Here is a 14,547-nt window from a genome sequence, read left to right on the forward strand (position 1 = left end):
GCCTACTTTTTGGTGAGGCTGTTGGTTTTTTTCTCGCAAATTTGTTTAAGTTCCTTGTAGACTGGGTAATAAACCTTCATCAGATGGACAGATTGCAAAAATGTTCTCTTATTCTGTAGGTTGTTCACTCTGATGATAGTTTCTTTTGCTGTGCAGAAGCTGTTTGGTTTAATTAGACCCATTTGTCAATTTTTGCTTTTGTTGCAATTGCTTTTGGTGTTTTTGTCATGAAATCTTTGCCCATGCCTATGTCCCGAATGGTACTGCCTAGATTTTTTTCTAGGGTTTATAGCTTGGGGTTTTACATTTAAGTCTTTAATCTATCTTGAGTTAATTTTTGTATAAGGTATAGGGAAGGGGTCCAGTTTCAATTTTCTGCATATGGCTAGCCAGTTATCCTAGCACCATTTATTGAATAGGGAATCCTTTCCCCATTGCTTGTTTTTGTCATGTTTGTCAATAATCAGATGGTTCTAGGTGTGTGGTCTTATTTCTGAGTTCTCTATTCTGTTCCATTGGTCTATGTGTCTGTTTTTGTAGCAGTACCATGTTGTTTTGGTTACTATAGACTAGTAGTATAAAGTAGGGTAGCATGATGTCTCCAGCTTTTTCATTTTTGCTTAGGATTGTATTGGCTATTTAGGCTCTTTTTTGGTTCCATTTGAATTTTTAAGTAGTTTTTTCTAATTCTGTGAAGAACATTAATGGTAGTTTAATGGGAATAACATTGAACTTATAAATTACTTTGGGCAGTATGGTCATTTTCACAATGGTGATTCTTCCCATCTATGAAGATGGAATGTTTTTTCCCATTTGTTCGTGTCCTGTTGAGCAGGGGTTTGTAGTTCCCCTTGAAGAGGTCCTTCACTTCTCTTGTTAGCTGTATTCGTAGGTATTTTATTCTCTCTGTAGCAATTGTGAATGGGAGTTCATTCATGATTTGGCTCTCTGCTTGCCTGCTGTTGGTGTATAGGAATGCTTATTCTCTTCCTTTTCTTTTGCCTGCTAAATCTTCATCTTTCTTGGGTTCTTTAAGGACTGCCTTACCTATCTCTCTTTTTCTCAATCTTCTTAACTGTAAATAAATATAGCTTTCAACCATTCCTCTTAAAACTCACTCATACTCATGTTCTTCACTTCCTTACAATAAACCTAATTTCAGGAATCTATCAGCCAAAGAGTAGAACACACTTTTTAAAATACTTTAGAGTTGTATCAAATTATAAAGAATCTGGAAACACAGTCAATCTGAGACCAGTAATGATTAACATACATTTATCACCTCCACTTGACTATATGTAACTTATGAGGTCATCCAAAACTCAGAAGAAAACACAGTTCACATTTATATGCTGGTCATATCAGTAAATAACTGATCTTTTTAGCCTCTGAGCAAACAGAGACTTATTTATATACAAGAGAAATGTTGGAGAAAACATAGGCTGACCAAAATGTGGTCCTTGCACTGGAAGTATCAAAATCACCTAGGAACTTGTTAGAAATGAAGAACTGCATACCCAATAGCAAACCTACTAGAAATCACCTGGGAACCTGTTAGAAATGAAGAACTGAACTGCATATCCCATAGCAAATAAGAATTTACATTTTGTTTTGTCTCAGTTTTTCTGTAGAGACAGTCTCACTATGTTGGCCAGGCTGGTCTCAAACTCCTGGCCTCAAGCGATCCTCCTACCTCAGCCTCCCAAAGTGCTATAAGTACAGGCATGGGCCACAGCACCTGACCCCTAGAATCTGCATTTTTAATACGATCTATTCATGTGAACATTAAACTTTCAAGAGTGCCATTCTAACCAGAACTCTTTTTTTTTCTTTCTGAGACAGAGTCTCGCTCTGTCGCCCAGGCTGGAGTGCAGCGGCATGATCTCGGCTCACTGCAAGTTCCGCCTTCTGGGTTCACTCCATTCTTCTACCTCAGCCTCCCAAGTAGCTGGGACTATAGGTGCCCGCCACCACGCCGGGCTAATTGTTTGTATTTTTAGTAGAGATGCGGTTTCACCATGTTAGCCAGGATGGCCTCAATCTCCTGACCTCATGATCCGCGTGCCTTGGCCTCCCAAAGTGCTGATTACAGGTGTGAGCCACCGCGCCTGGCCACTAACCAGAATTCTTATGTACTCAGAATGAGTTACCAGTGTGCCAAGATATTGATACTCTTAGTTCTCCAGGTATAAACACAGGTTTATGAAATAGAGATAATAATATCAGTATCAATCTCAAAGAGTTGACTTATGGCTATAGGGCTTAAGTGAGATATTACATATAAAGTATACCATGTTTGACATATGTAAATACTTCGTAAATGTTAGCTATTATTAGCTGTTCACACCCTTTTGTTTTTTTCACTTCATTTGCTCTTTCTTTTTTTTTTTTTTTTTTTTTTTTTGAGGCGGAGTCTCGCTCTGTCGCCCAGGCTGGAGTGCAGTGGCCAGATCTCAGCTCACTGCAAGCTCCGCCTCCTGGGTTTACGCCATTCTCCTGCCTCAGCCTCCCGAGTAGCTGGGACTACAGGCGCCCGCCACCTCGCCCGGCTAGTTTTTTGTATTTTTAGTAGAGACGGGGTTTCACCGTGTTAGCCAGGATGGTCTTGATCTCCTGACCTCGTGATCCGCCCGTCTCGGCCTCCCAAAGTGCTGGGATTACAGGCTTGAGCCACCGCGCCCGGCCATTTGCTCTTTCATTAATGATTTGCGATCACATAAGCTACACATACGAAACACAGAGAAAGTTAACCACCTATTCTAACTCTATATTAAACCATGTGTTTTTAAAAAGTACATTAAAAATGAAAAAATTACATGACTAATGCCATGCTATTTCTTACTCTAGATTATACTGCACCCAAGGGCAAGGACGAGGTTGATATTCCTTTTATATACTCATATTATCTGAAGAACCCATTTTGCTCCAGATGGATGTTAAATAAACTGAGCCATAGAATTAATATTACTCTAAAAATAATTTAAATAAATCATGTTAAGACCTCAGAAATGATCAACTTTTCATAATTCATGCACTTATTCATTCATTCAATAAATAATTATAGGACCAGACTAAAGTTGAGATGACATTCTTACCTACACTTTGCCAAATAAATTCAGTAACTTTCTCTTTTTTTTTTTTTTTTGAGATGGAGTCTCGCTCTGTTGCCCAGGCTGGAGTGCAGTGGCATGATCTTGGCTCACTGCAAGCTCCACCTCCCGGGTTCACGCCATTCTCCTGCCTCAGCCTCCCAAGTAGCTGGGACTATAGGTGTCTGCCACCACGTCCGGCTAAATTTTGTATTTTTAGTAGAGACGGGATTTCACCATGTTAGCCAGGATGGTCTCGATCTCCTGACCTCCTGATCCGCCCGCCTCGGCCTCCCAAAGTGCTGGGATTACAGACGTGAGCCATCACGCCCGCCCAAATTCAGTAACTTTCTAATTATTTAAAATAAAAGACGAAAGTTATAAACAGTTACCTAAAATTATGATACACACACACACAAAACTGAAGCTCTAACCAATTTCCCTAGGATGTAAGGAATAAATGGAGAGGATGGTCAGACCTAACACAATACTGAGCAAGGGCTTCAGTCAACACCTGGCTGCCAGGAAGCTTTTAGAAAACAGAAACGTAATTCAAAAGGAGACCACAAACCTCTTTGTCTATGGCAGTGGTATGCAACTGGGCCTCTGCGAGCTCACAGTCAAGAGCTCTTTGTAGGCTGTATATGACATGGTCATATGAATGGTGTTCATCATTGAAAAGGACACAATAGTATCTTTCATTTTTCTCCCTGTTAGAAAAAAAAAAAAACACACACACATATTTAGATACTAATCAAATAAACAAAGGAAAAGTTAAAAAAAAAAGACAAAATTTATATGTAACAGCTGTGTAGTTTCCTACCTGTAGAAAAGTAACACCATAAAAGTAATATAGAATTTGGGTTTTTTTTGAAACAGGGTCTCACTCCGTCACCCAGGCTGGAGTGCAGTGACGCAACCTTGACTCACTGCAACCGCTCCCTCCCAGGCTCAAGCGATACTCCCACCTCAGCCTCCTAAGTATCTGAGACTGCAGGCACGTGTCACCACGCCCAGCTAACTTTTGTATTTTTTGTAGAGATGCTTCACCACGTTCTCCAGGCTGGTTGCAAACTCCTGAGCTCAAGTAATTCGCCTGCTTCGACCTCCCAAAGTGCCAGGATTACAGGTGTGAGCCACCATGCCCGGCCCAGAATTTGATTTTAAGTGGTATAGTGCCATCACTTTTTAAAACCCTGATAAAGGTATTTCCTTTTCCATGTTTTTCCCCCAATTTTTCATATTACCTTCAAAAGTTTCAGTTTAGTGACTGTATGTTTTGGGGTTTTTTTGTTTTTTTGCGATGGAATCTCACTTTGTCACCCAGACTGGAGTACAGTGGCGTGATCTCAGCTCACCGCAATCTCCATCTCCTGGGTTTAAGTGATTCTCCTGTCTCAGCCTCCGGAGTAGCTGGGATTACAGGCGCCCACCACCACACCTGGCTAATTTTCGCATTTTTAGTAGAAACAAAGTTTTACCATGTTGGCCAAGCTGGTCTTGAACTCCTGACCTCAGGTGATCCGCCTGTCTCGGCCTGACTGTACATTTTTAATACTACCCTTAACTCTTGCTTATCTCCTATTCTGACAAAAGGAGACAGGCCTCAGGCTCAGAACCTTGAAGCAAGTAATCAAAAACAAACTTTATTGAATTTTTTTCTTTTTTTACCTTCTATTTAAGTGATACTGGTATTAATGTACATTTAAGTTAGAGTTTTAAAAAGTATACAGTATACTTAAGCACCAGCACTGCCATTTTGGCAACAGGACCTTAGACAGGCCACCTAATCTTTTAATCTTGCTGAGATGACAGTGCTTTTTCATCTCCAAATGGAACACAATATCTACATTTAAGAGTGTTATGAGGATTTCACAAGATAGTAAAAACAGCTGACATGGGCTACATATATGTTCAGGTTTTGTTTTGTTTTGTTTTGTTTTTTGAGACTGAGTCTCGCTCTGTCGCCCAGGCTGGAGTGCAGTGGCGCCATCTCAGTTCACTGCAAGCTCTGCCTCCTGGGTTCATGCCATTCTCCTGCCTCAGCCTCCCAAGCAGCTGGGACCACAGGCGCCCGCCACCATGCCCAGCTAATTTTTATATTTTTAGTAGAGACAGGGTTTCACCATGCTAGCCAGGATGGTCTCGATCTCCTGACCTCATGATCCGCCCACCTCAGCCTCCCAAAGTGCTGGGATTACAGGCGTGAGCCACTGTGCCTGGCCTATGTTCCCAGTTTTAAACAATATATAACATACTTTTACAATACACTCAATTGATTCTCAAAACTCTGAGGGGCATATTTTCTCAGCCCTCGTTCATTTTAGAGAACAGAGACCTAAAGGGGTTAAAAGTCATGTGTGTCATGGTCACAATTCCAATAGGCAGTGAGAGGGCCTAGAACTCAGATGCGTGAACCCAAACTCAGATGCGTGAACCCAAGGACCCGTGCTACTCACATATACAATGACACTCAAGAAATCCTCCTTTTTTTGACGGGCAGATGGCTCATATTATGTTTATCAACATAAAGTGACTTATAAGGTTTAACTGACATTAACACCTGTTGGAAATTAACATATTTGTGGATACAGTTTGTCATAACATTTATTTCCACAACTGGTTTTTGGCCTAATAAGTCAAAATAGTACATTTAATAGTATATTTAATCTCTCTATTAATTAGAATTCTTACTTCTTTCTCCCTTTAAAACAAAATAAACAAAAATAGTAAACTCAAAGAATGACTATTTAGATTTGTGCTGCAATTATGTGAAAATCCTATTACACAGGTAGAAAAACTCTCACACAGCTGAAAGTTATCTTCATATCAGATCCAGAATTCCTTTATTGCATTTGTAAGTTAAGAGCAAATATTACTGTCACTGGAACACTTATGGCTACCAGAAACTGCCGAGTTTTAGCTTAAAAAAAAAAAAAAAAGTTACATCCCTATAATTTCAATAATTCTAGATACCAAAGCACAGGGGAAAGGGCCATTTCCTCATTCCTATCAAACTTTTCTTGATCAGGACAAGAGCTAAAAACCTGGGCTACAGGGAGATACACTGTTTCAAAGTCCCTTTGTTCACAAACCTCCTGAGGAAACTGGACATTAGTCCAGGCCAGGATCAAACTGGGCAATTTATTTACCTAGTGCGATGAGAGGCTGCTAGGTCCTTATAAACCATTTAGAACAAGACCCCAAAAATGTTGATATTTTCTTCCTAGAAATTCAAAGCTCCTGATAGACTATTCTTTTGGCTTAGCTTCTGGATGGTGCCTAGCAAAGTATATCATACAAACGGACATTCTGAAATATTCCCAAGAGATAAGTCACTAAGAATTTTTCTAACAATAATTAGGCAGTAAATAACAAAAACAATTATCAAACACACATTTTACAATATAAATAACCATCACTAAAACCCGTTTCGTTTGACAGTTTGCCCCACCTTATCTGGAGTTCAGGAGGCAGTTCTTTTTCCTCTTCCCATATAGTCATTTCTACAACGTATTTTATCACTGAAGGGAATATTTTCCTGGCTTGGGCAATTACCTCTTCATTCAACGGGCAGCGTGAATTCTATAAAAAAGCACAGAAAAACATACTGGTCAAGATTGCATACAAATAAATGGATAAGGAAGGTAATGTTAAGTTAAAATAATCACTTTGCTGAATTCATTACAACATCTTCCAGGAATGAATTCAGGCTGAGCTCAACAGGGTTGCTATATATTTAGATCAGGTTAGCTTAACCCCTTGTGGCCGAGTTGGTGTTACTGATGACAAAAAGGAGGCAGAACCATGGAGTCTCCCCATTAGTGAAATACTCTCTTACAAATGTTCCTACCTGCCTTTCTGAGTAGCTAATTATGATGATATCACATAACAATTGTTTATCCCTTATAGCTTACCAAGACTTTTCTCACAACTTGTTTCCCCAGATCCTCCTGGCTACTCTCTAAGGCAGAACAGGTATTAATGACATCGAAAAGAAATGGAACCCAGCCAGTCACAGAGGGACAAATACCGTATGATTCTGCTCATATGAAGTATCTAAAGTAGTCATAATTATAGAAGCAGAAGATAGAAAGGTGGTTGCCAAGGGCTGGGGGTAGGCAGAAGGTTGTTTAGTGGGTATAGAGTTTCAGTGTCACAAGATGAAAAAGTTCTTAAGATCTGTTACACTACAAAGTGAATATACTTAACACTACTGAACTCTATATCTACACTACTGAACTATACTCTTAAAAACAGTTAAGATGATAAATTTAATGTCATGTGCTTAACCATAAAAAAAAAAAGATAAGGAACTCATCTAAGATCACAGAGCTTATAAAGAGCAGAAACATGACTAAAATCTGGGTCTTTTGACTCCCACAAAAAAGCAATGTTCTTTTCATTACAGAACATTAATAAAAAGCTTGTTCAAGTCAATCAGTTATAAAATCCACTTGAATGCTCCATATCATAAGCCATTAGGGAATGCAAACCCAAATCACAATGAGATACCACTTCACGGCTACCTAGGTGGCTACAACAAAAAATGCACAAAACAGTAAGTATTGGCCAGGATGTAAAAAATAATGTAAAAAGATCAGCAAGATTGCAAGATTTTGTAACAAGATAATGCTACAAAAATTACTTGTATTTCCCTCCCACCTCAGCCTCCTGAGTAACTAAGACTACAGGCATGTGCTACCACACCTAGCTAATTTTTAAATTTTTGTAGAGATGGAGTCTCCTGGCCTCAAGTGATCCACCCACTTCAGCCTCCCAAAGTGCTGGGATTATAGGAGTGAGCCACTGCACCCAGCCACCATAATAAGCTTTTTATATGATATAAAATGAAGTACATAGTTTTAACATCTAAAAATCAATCAATGTAATACACCATACAAATAGAATAAAAAATAACTCTTTATGGATTCTTTAGGATTTTTCATATACAAAATCACTGTTGCCCAGGTTGGTCTCTAACTCCTGGCCTCAAACAAGCCTCCTGCCTGGGTCTCCCAAAGTGCTGGGATTATAGGCGTGAGCCACCAGTTGTGTGTATTTTATGGCCGAAGATGTGTATATTTTATGGTTGTAATTGATAAAATAGCCTAGTGTCTACAAAATCATGTCCTCTGCAAACGGAGCTAGTTTTACTTCTCCCTTTCCAATGTGGATGCCTTTTAACTACTTTTCTTCCCTAAATTCCTTGGTAGAACCTCCAATACAATATTGAACAGATACAGCAAAAGCAGACATCCTTGTCTTGTTTCTGACTTCAAGGGGAAAACATCCACTGTTTCAGCATTAACTATGATATTAACTGTGAGTTTTTCACATATGTCCTTTATCAGAACAACTATGAAAAAGGTTGAGGAAGTTCCCTTCTATTCTCAGTTTGCTGAAATATTTTTATCACGAAAGGCTATTGGATTTTGTCAAATGTTTTTGCTACATCTACTGAGACGATAATGTGGTTTTTATTCTATTTATATGGTGTATTACATTGATTGGTTTTCAAATGTTAAAACTATATACTTCATTGTATATCATATGAAAAGCTTATTATGCTGGCTGGGCGTGGAGGCTCACACCTGTAATCCCAGCACTTTGGGAGGCTGAGGCAGGTGAATCATTTGAATCCATGAGTTTGAATCGGCCTAGCCAACATTACGAAACCCCATCTCTACTAAAAATATAAAATTAGCTGCATGTGGTGGTGCATGCCTGTAATCCCAGCTACTTAGGAAGGTGAGACATGAGAATTGCTTGAACCCAGGAGGTGGAGGTTACAATGAGCTGAGATCACGCCACTACACTCCAGCCTGGGCGACTATGTCTCAAAAAAAGAAAAAAAAAAAAAAAAGGTTATTATGCCATATCACTTCCTTATTAATGATGATGTTAATATTAATGACTGATTTCAGGTGATGACAGTACGACAACTCCGTTGTAAAATTTGTTTTTTCCCCTTATGACTAGCGAATAATCAATAATTTAGAAATAAGTAAATATTGTTCCTCATCAACCTAAGTCTTAAGAATGTTAGCATCCTTGTCTGAATCAAATATTTCCTTATGGTTGACAAAATGTTGATTTTTCTAGTTCTATCATTCCTTCTCTATTAGCTAGCATTTCTCCAGAAAGAAAAGCTTTTCCTAATGAACTAGAGATACTTGGTTACCATGAAATACAATTCTTATTGAAAAGACAGGATAAATGCTTGCTTCACTCTCTTTACCAATTTTAATAGTAAGAAATTGACAGTACAGCTACTTCTCATTGTGACAAACAGGTTTTACTTCATCTAGCTCTCATTTAGGTTTCATTAGGAACTCATAGATTTTTATATAGTCAATGTGATTCAATCAATTATATTGGTTATTTATTGTTTTTTCTTTTGATGCTTCAATTATCCAAGTAAGGTCAATGTGAACCTTTTCAAGCTGGGTCCTACGTTCTTTTGCATGAGCTTATACTTTCCCTGACCCAGACCTGGAACCAGGTATTTCTGACAACAAGTGTCATTGCTTTAAGAGCAGAATGGTACTTAAAAGATCAACATACGTGCCCTACAGGTGTTTGCTGTTTTAGGGATATCCACAACAGTTTAAAGAGCACAAAAATGATATTCCTTGAAGTTGTGAAATAATTCATCTGTAAAACTTTTGAACATGGCATTCTGGGGCAAGTACTTTTTTGTGACAATTTTCTGAACTTCTTCAATGTAACTGACCAAGTTTTCTCTCTGCTTTTGAATAAAAATACTGTACTCTATACTATCTGATAAGATAATCCATTTTCAAGTGTAATTGCACAAAATCATTAAAAGAGTATTTTATAATCCTTGTGATTCCTTCTGTATCTGTGATTCTATGGTTATTTCCCTATTCTCATTTCTAATTGTCTATATCTGGGCTTGCTCAAACTTTTTATTTCCTTGACTGGGATGTATCTATTTAATCTAATTGACATGTTCTTTAAGAAAAGCAATTACTGTATATATCAGCTCTACTAATTCACTATATGCTACTCTTATCTATTAATTACTTCCTTTTGTTTATTTAGGCTTATATGCTGTGTACTATTTTTATTTTTGAGATACAGTCTCACTCTGTCACCCAGGATGGAGTGCAGTGGCATGATCTTGGCTCACTGCAACCTCCACCTCCCAGGTTCAAGTGATTCTTGTGCCTCAGACCCCCGAGTAGCTGGGATTACAGGCATGTGCCACCACACCTGGCTAATTTTTGTATTTTTAGTAGAGATAGCATTTCACCATGTTGGCCAGGCTGGTCTCGAACTCCTGACCTCAGGTGATCCACCCGCCTCAGCCTCCCAAAGTGCTGGGATTACAGGCGTGAGCCACAGCACCCGACTTGTGCACTCTTATGTATCAAGTTGATTGCTTAACAAAACATTTTCCGATTTCATCTTTTCATTGTAAATTCATTCTCTCTAATTTAGAGACATTATCAAATCCTTAACTTCTCTGGAGCTAGAAAAAAAAATCTCCTTACAGCTAAATATGAGAATAAAAATATCAGGGTTCTAACCGGAATCTATACACGTAACATTTATTCTTATCTAACTTCAGCAAACTTAAAATAGTTAACAATTTTTAACACAATAGCATTCTTACCTCTTTTATAGTACCTGCTCTTCCAGGTTCATGATTTACACAAAAAGGGCCAGTTTTCCATGCCTCTGTGTCTCCACAGTCACAGAACCCTCCTCCAGTAGAAGTATGCATCTGATAAAGCAAAAATGAGTTTGTCTTGATTTCAAACATTTTACTAAGCATGAAGAATGATAAAGATGACTCAAATAATAAATGCTCACCAATACTCCAACCTGAACTGAGTTCAATGTAATACTAACTGGATGTAACAAAAACCATTTTTGATTAGTTACCTAAAATACAAACCAACAAACCAAAAACTTCCAAATCCTGAATACTTCATCACAACAAAAATGAACTGCCAAAATGGATATGCTTTTGAAACATAACTCTAATTTTTAAATCATAGTTGTTTAAATTTTGACTAATGGAGAAGAATAGATTGCGAAGTGTACAAAAATAATCTATACAACACCTAGAATTTTTGAGTGATAAGATTTTTCTTTTTGAGATGGAGTTTCACTCTTGTTGTCCAGGCTGGAGTGCAATGGTGTGATCTTGGCTCACCGCAACCTCTGCCTCCCGGGTTCAAGCAATTCTCCTGCCTCAGCCTCCCAAGTGGCTGGGACTACAGGCATGCGTCACCACGACTGGTTAATTTTGTCTTTTTAGTAGAGATGGGGTTTCTCTATGTTGGTCAGGCTGATCTCGAACTCCCGACCTCAGGTGATCCGCCCGCCTCGGCCTCCCAAAGTGCTGGGATTACAGGCTTCAGCCACCACGCCCAGCTTGATAAGATTTTTTTAAATTAAACAAACTTAAAAAAAACTCATTATGATGATACTTACATAGTACTTAAGAAATGTATAAAGTATTTTATTTTACACTAATGTCCCATAGCAACTAAAATGTATTTATAAACTTTATTCTTTCAGTGTTGCTGAAAAAAAATTATCTAAAGTGTACTACCTCAGGCAGAGGATGATGGCAACAACTTTATTTTGAATCCTCCCCCAAACTTCCTCCAAAACATAAAGAGAATAAAGAGAACACTAAAACCACACATTATCCATACTTTTAGCATTTACTAGGAGACAAAAAATATATATATACCACACCGTTCGTATGACATACTCCAAAAGAGTTCCCATTGCCTATCCCTTCAAGCCTGTGGGTGCAGACAGCAAGAGAGAGGAGCTTTAAAGACTCCATAAAGAAGTGCAGAGGTACAGAGGACTTAGAAGAAACTCTGAAACACAGAAAAAAATCACCCCCAAAAGAGAAAGCCCAATGCTAAGGGATGAAACCTAAACACGAGTTGGGACTTGATTGACCAGGAAAGTGAGCAGGACCAGAGGTGGCAACCTCAGAGAAGCAGTACTTTTGGAAGAAAATCAAATACATTTTTACAAAGTGGAAACCCCTAAAGACATGGCAATGAAGGAAAAAGGGATATAAGAGTAAATTTTATAGAAATGAGAGAGAAACAAGACATGCCAAACCCATCCCTTCACATCGCCACCACCAATATCATCAACAAAAAAAGAAATTGCACAGAAAACGGAAGAACTGACAGAGGAGAGCACTTGTGACCCTTGAGCATGAAATGAGAAAGAATAGGAAAAAGCAGCCCATATTCACATAAACATGTAAAAATTAAAAGAGGAAGGGGCAAAAAATTCAAATAAGAGCCAAAAGCCAAACACAAAGCTAAAGAAAACTATAACACAATGCTCCAAACTCAATTACATAGAGTCAAACAAGCATTTGGTGATTATGACTTGAATCAGATTAAAACACCTTTTATCAGAAACAGAAAAACTGGCCAGGCACAGTGGCTCATGCCTGTAATCCCAGTGCTTTTCGGAAGCTGAAGTGGGAGGATCACTAGAGGCCAAGAGTTTGAGATCAGCCTGAGCAATACAGCAAGATCCCATTTCTACAAAAAAATTAAAAATTAGCCAGGTGTGGTGGCATGCACCTGTAGTAAATAATACAAAAACTAAGAACAGAAATAGACAAAGAAGTAGGAATGAGACTTAACTGAACTCAGAAAAAAAAAAAAATACAAGAAAATGAGAAAATCATACCCATATTTTGGACACATTACAAAGTGCCCAAAATATAGGCTCAAATGAAAAGTTAATGAATAACATTGAAGCAAAGCAGGAATACAAGAGAATGAAAATGAGATGAAGTAAAAAGTAGGATCAGAGAAAAAGTCATTGAAATGGGGGACAGACATAAGAAAGCCACCATAACTGGAGTCACTGAAGAAAAAAATCAAAACAATGGAACACCGCTAACATTTAAAACTATAGACCAGGCACAGCGGTTCATGCCTGTAATCCTAACACCTTGGGAGGCCAAGGCAGGAGGACTGTTTTAGCCCAGAAGTTTGAGACCAACCTGGGCAACACAGGTTCTTTAACCTCGTCTCAGTTAAAAAAAAAATCAAATTAAATTAAAATTTAAAAATAAATTAAAAATAAGACTATAAACTAAGAAAAACTTTCTAGAAATAAAGAACACCTGAATCTGTACACTAAAAGGGCCCATGAATTCTTGAGTGACTGATCAACTCCAAAATACATCCTAGCAAAACTATTTGACTTTAAAGATAAAAGTCCTGAGGGCGGCCAGGCAAGGTGGCTCACGCCTGTAATCCCAGCACTTTGGGAGGCCAAGGCAGGCGGATCACGAGGTCAGGATATCAAGACCATCCTGGTTAACACGGTGAAACCCCGTCTCTACTAAAAATACAAAAAATTAGCCGGGCATGGTGATGGGCGCCTGTAGTCCCAGCTACTCAGGAGGCTGAGGCAGGAGAATGGAATGAACCCTGGAGGTGGAGCTTGCAGTGAGCCGAGATCACGCCACTGTACTCTAGCCTGGGCAACAGAGGGAGACTCCGTACAAAAAAATAAATAAATACAGTCCTGAGGACATTCAGGCAAAAGATGAGATACGATGACAAGAAAATCTGACTGGCATTAGACTTCTCAGTAACAACATATGAAACAAAACAATAGCTGAGTAGTACTTTGAAGTAAAGAAAATGCAAACTAAGGATATTATTTCCAGCCAAGCTATAAAGGTCTGATCTTGAACGCATCAGGACTCAGGGAACACTACACATGTGCCCTTCTTGAGGCGTCTATTTGAGCAAGAATCAGCAAACTTTCTGTATAAAGGACCAAACAATAAGCACTTTAGGTTTTGCAGGCCACATAGTCTCTGTCAAATTACTCAACGCTACTGCTGTATTGCAGAAGCAGCCACAGATAATACAAAAATGAATAAGCATGGCTTTGCTGCAATAAAACTTTATTTACAGGCACTGAAATTTTAATTTCATATAATTTTAATGCATCATGAAACATTTTTTAAAACTAACCATCTAAAAATACAAAAACATTCTCAGCTGTTTGAGGCCATACAAAAATAGTGAGCCAGATCTGACCCACAGGCTGTGGTTGATCATTCCCTTCCACCATCATCCCCCAGCCACTAGCAACCACTGATCTTTTTATTGCCTCCACAGTTTTGTCTTTTCCAAAATGTCATACAGTTGGAATCATACAGTAAGTAGCCTTTTCAGAATTGTTGCTTTCATTTATCAATATGTACTTAAGATCCCACCATGTGTTTTCATGAGTTGATAGCTCCTTTCTTTATAGCACTAAGCAATATTCCATTGTATGTATGTACCACAGTTTCTCCATTCACCTATTGAAGGACATCTTGGTTGCTTCCAAATTTTAGGAAATATGAAGAAAGCTGCTATAAAACATTCACTGGCCGGGCACGGTGGCTCACACCTGTAATCCCAGCAAT

At 38.6% G+C, this 14,547-nt stretch overlaps 1 protein-coding gene across 1 annotated transcript in view; it reads right to left on the reverse strand.

The window, feature by feature from the left end:
- The window catches only part of UBR1 (ubiquitin protein ligase E3 component n-recognin 1), a 154,655-nt gene that overhangs the window by 114,061 nt on the left and 26,047 nt on the right, over positions 1–14,547 (reverse strand). Inside the window, exons 4-6 of the mRNA XM_025390690.1 lie at positions 10,732–10,842; positions 6,544–6,674; positions 3,661–3,799 (exon numbers count right to left, since the gene is read on the reverse strand). Coding sequence (XP_025246475.1) covers positions 3,661–3,799; positions 6,544–6,674; positions 10,732–10,842 — 381 coding nt within the window. The remainder of the gene's footprint in view (positions 1–3,660; positions 3,800–6,543; positions 6,675–10,731; positions 10,843–14,547) is intronic.

This window comes from Theropithecus gelada, chromosome 7a, assembly GCF_003255815.1.
Source record: "Theropithecus gelada isolate Dixy chromosome 7a, Tgel_1.0, whole genome shotgun sequence".
In the NCBI taxonomy this organism is placed as follows: domain Eukaryota; kingdom Metazoa; phylum Chordata; class Mammalia; order Primates; family Cercopithecidae; genus Theropithecus; species Theropithecus gelada.